The 4,569-nt window shown below is 40.0% G+C and overlaps 1 protein-coding gene across 1 annotated transcript in view; it reads left to right on the top strand.

The window, feature by feature from the left end:
- Nucleotides 1–4,152, top strand: part of SARC_08719 (hypothetical protein) — a 7,420-nt gene extending 3,268 nt beyond the window's left edge. Inside the window, exons 4-7 of the mRNA XM_014297291.1 lie at nucleotides 111–209; nucleotides 396–601; nucleotides 2,262–2,468; nucleotides 3,109–4,152. Of these exons, the coding sequence (XP_014152766.1) occupies nucleotides 111–209; nucleotides 396–601; nucleotides 2,262–2,468; nucleotides 3,109–3,327 (731 nt within the window). The 3' untranslated portion in view covers nucleotides 3,328–4,152. The remainder of the gene's footprint in view (nucleotides 1–110; nucleotides 210–395; nucleotides 602–2,261; nucleotides 2,469–3,108) is intronic.
- Nucleotides 4,153–4,569: the final 417 nt, after the last annotated feature.

Raw genomic sequence — 4,569 nt, 5'->3', positions numbered from 1 at the left:
TATATATATATTATTATATATATATATATATATTTATTATTATATTATATATTTATATATATATATATTTATATATATATAAATATCAACTCACGATAATTTCAACCTAGGGCCCAGTGGAGACGGTATCATTCTCTATGATCTTATTGCGTGTCCGGATCTCTTAGAGGAAGACACATCGCTGAGAAGACTATTGGCAAGTGACACCGGTACGCTCGATGTGTGTATATTATGTCGTGCGTCAAGGCCTTGGATTCAAGTCTTAAATCTATTAAACACCTTCAATCTTTTAAATTCGTTAAACACCTTCGGTCTGTTAAATCCATTACACACCTTCAATATGTTTAATTCTTACAAATAATTCATGACTATACCATGTTTCTGGCAATGGGCAGTGATAAAGATCATCCACGACATGCGCCAAGACGATGACGTGATACAAGGACAGTTCGACTTTGCCCTGAAAGGTCTGTACGATACACAAACTGCCGACATGGTGATAAGAGAGGCCTATCTGTGCAGAAATAGTCTCAATGCCACACTGGAGTACTGGGTGGGTGTGCAGAATACTAACAAAGCCTTTGTGGTGAAGAACGACAAGGTAGGCGAACGTGGTCCAGCCTACTGCTAGTTGTTTATCGTACAGTTTTGATTAGAAAGACCAAGGTAGTATCTATACAGTACTTAGATCTGCATGGTTCTTATGGAAGCTGTACGTATATATATATGTGTGTGTGTATGTGTGTGTGTGTGTGTGTGTGTGTGTGTGTGTGTTTGTGTGTGTGTGTGTATACCATTTTTCTGATTTAAATCTGCGTATTCCTTGAACACTGTTTGTGTGTGTATGTATTCCGTATTCTTGAGAGAAACGTCTGATTAGCTGGGAGTCTGTCGATCTCTTTACGACACTGACTTCTGTTTATATTATGTAGGGAATACGTGTGCAATAACCTGTATATGTAATTTCACCATAGTAAATCCAGTATAAGAAATGTTTCTGTATAGAAGTCGTTCCATTGCTACTATAGACTACTGGTTGAGCGTATAATCGACTAGTTAGTAAAAGTTCATACTAATACTTCTGGTCATATCTTGTTTTTGCCGCATCAAACCTATTCATCCTAAGCTCCCCGTACGTGCTAGCGTCGAGTTGACACTTAGGCATGTGATACATACGTAGCGAGTATGCGAAATAAATCGCAATTAATATCTCAAGACAATGCTGTGGTGCGAGTGCAAGATAGCATTGTGTGTGCACCGAAGAAGTCGTCTGCAGCGGATCACATGGTGGGATCTACTTCTCTCTGTGGGTTTTACAACAATATATGTATTGTTTATTCGCTTATGGTCTCTGGCACCAGACTTTAGTATACTAACCTGGCAAACAGATAGATAGAGATTTGTGGTCTTGACCAAGCTTCAGTATAGTAGTAGATAGTTGGAATTGTTATCATGCATCTCATAAAGTACTGAGACCCGAGCTATAGGGATGTTCACGTACTGATTCAATTAGAAGACCGTAAACCAACTTGAAATAGGTGAACCGATGCGAAGAAAGTGCACAAAAGCTTCAGGAGGAAGTGTTCAATCCCCTATGCACATATTTTTAGGTTTTTATCCCGCTCATAATAGTCAGTCGCACACTCGAATATGATGCAGGCAATGATTCCGGCTCCAGTTTCACAAGCTGTATATCTCTTCTGATGGAAAGGCTTGTGAAATCACGAGAGGATAGAGTTCGATCACTTACTTTGCGCCCTGTAGGTGGTCGAAAGTTCATCAGACTTTAAAAAACTTACACAATCCACGAAGCTTGGTGCAGACTTTTGCCCCAATATATGAACGCGGAGTTTTGGCATATGTTTGCATATTCTGCAATGATACGTGCAGCTCAAGTTGTGTATTGAAAATATATAATATTCAGCTTTAAAGCGTTCAAACATCAATAATTTCCACCCAAGCTCAATGTACACTTTCGCTAATACTTTCGCTACCTCCCTACTGAAACAAGTGGATACCCAAACATCTTGCCCCTACAGTACATAAAGAAAGGTGTATTTTCACCGACATGTGCATTAACACATGTCCATCCTGTGCGAACCCTACAGATGCATGTATTTACACGTATCTGCACAATCGGGTGACGCTTTCTCTAACATATATGTACCTTCACCCAATGCGCGTATATGCACGTCCCCTGCATCTTATAGTAGTTTTCTGGTCATTTATGATTATGTACTGTCCCTTTGCCAACTATGTAGGTCTGGAACCAACGACCAATACCCCAGCACATGCGCGAGTATGCTGTGATGGATGTGATGTATCTCAAACAACTATATCACGCACAGCGAACAAAGGCTCAGTCGTTAGAAGACCGGTACTACTATGATGAGAACGGGAATATTGTACGCGTGAATGTATGGCAGCGATGTTGTCGTAGCCACCACGGAGGGAGTAGGAATGTAAAGGTGAGTAGTATATATGTCATTTAAAGCGATGTAGATTTTGCACATAGCTAAGTAATTGTGGAATTGTTTCATGTGATTTGTGATGAAGAAAATTTCAAAGGTATTTAGAGTAGATGTTGAATCAGGTTTAGAACTTGATGGCTTAGAAGTCAGCAGCAGATGATGAAGTTGATTGTATTTGTGAGACTCGCGCAATCGAGATTAATTACTGGACGATTGATATATATGCTAACCGATCAGATCCTAGTATAAATTGTGGGTTTTTGCATGGCATTCCACATTCTGCTTAGACCGAAGACGTGCCCATCTTTCGTATGTTTTCCATCTGAAGTGTGGCGAATATCGTCCACTCATACTCCCTTTTTACAAACACATCCCTGTTATGGCTTGTCTTTTTGTTCTAGCTGCACTTTGTGACCCGGTATAGCATATCATGAAATACATTGCTTTCTACTTATGTTTTCGTGATACCTTCTGCCTGCTCGCAACAATATTTCTGCGAGATCGTTAGTATAGATCATTTATTAATTTAATCCATCATAGTTTTGCATTATTTTAACTGCTTTTGATTGCTTATTTCGTAATTCCCTTGATGGTCTACAATTTCTTGATTTTCTATAATTCGTACACAATCACTCAGGCGGTCATGACAGAGTTCTATATCTTCCTGAGAAACGCAGATCAGGCAACCCGTGCTAGATTTGAGAGCAAGTTGGCATTTTCAGCTCACTTTCAAGATTGGCGTGACCGACGGGATGTTGGTATGAATGTGCTAAGAGTGGGGGCAGCTCGAGGATTAAAGTGGTTAGTGGATGAAAGGCTTGCCACCTTAAATGAGGGGAAGATTGTGTATGTTTGATGGTCGACAGAGGCGTGATGTCAGATTTTTAGTTAGTCTATTGAACTGTATAGTTATGATGTTTACTGCTGTAGAAGCGGCCCCTACTTCCAATGATCTATACAAAACTCAAATTGTCATACCAATATGTGACGTCTTCTCGTGGGACTACTAGACAGTGCACATCGCACATTTGATACAGCGTACATACACAACCCCACCTTACACGCAGACGTACACTCAACAATGCCTATAAACAAATCGTCAAGTGTTCATACTCTTTTTCTCACGCCCGAGTGTGATCTCGAATTTGTGGACAATGGCAAACAACAAGCGAAACTGTACAGTATACTGTAACGGATATCTGGATCAGCTCCGCCATAAGTCGTATGGCCATCTCTACATTCCTCAGGCGGGCAACTGGAGTGGGTAGGCCATTCATACACCTGGTCAGAATTGACGCCAATATTGAGGATGGGCAAGTATCCATATTAGGAATCCTTTATAAAATAGACAATCAAGTCCACACGTCGAGATTATAGAACACCTGAATACAGCCAATTAACCGCGTGGTACTGTCGGGACAATAGATCAGGCCATAAATCGTGAAAAGTTCTGATTCAAATTTACACGGACTAGTTGCAAAATAGAATACTGGTCTAGTTTGTGGCAACAATGCGTGACCATGGTGGGGGCTATCATTCCTAGATGAGGGGGAATCCACGAGAGTTGGGAGTTGTTAAGGCGGCCAGTTAGGCATGCAAAATTTGTTCGAAGCAGCTGGTATGAGATGGCGACCGCGGGATCTATACCAGCTTATACGAATTCTGTCTAATTAAATATTTCTGTAAAATTGAAGTACAGCTTGTACATGTTTCAAATAAGAGGTATGACTATCTGCGTTTTGGAAGGATATGGTTGTATACAAATTAAAAAAATGGCGTAGTGTAGCGCTTCCGTGGATAAATCTTAAGTACGTGATATTCATTCTGACTACAATGTAGAATCACTTTTTGAACCCTAAATTATACATGATTGTAAATATTTCACTGTAATTATTCTTGTGCATTTATTGCCTGAACCCATATTGAATGTCCAAAACATTAAATTATAGATTGTGTGGGAAGATCAGAAAGCATTTCTTCAGCCCTGGAATATATCAAATACATTTATTGCCGTCGATGGAATTGATTGCTATGTACCGGAGCTGCATTTTGAGTCTTAAGTTCTGGCACGCAACATTTAAATACGAGCATGTCATGT

This window comes from Sphaeroforma arctica, assembly GCF_001186125.1.
Source record: "Sphaeroforma arctica JP610 unplaced genomic scaffold supercont1.813, whole genome shotgun sequence".
NCBI lineage: Eukaryota > Ichthyosporea > Ichthyophonida > Sphaeroforma > Sphaeroforma arctica.
Note: the sequence above shows the minus strand (reverse complement) of the source record. Positions and strands in the feature narration are given on the sequence as shown.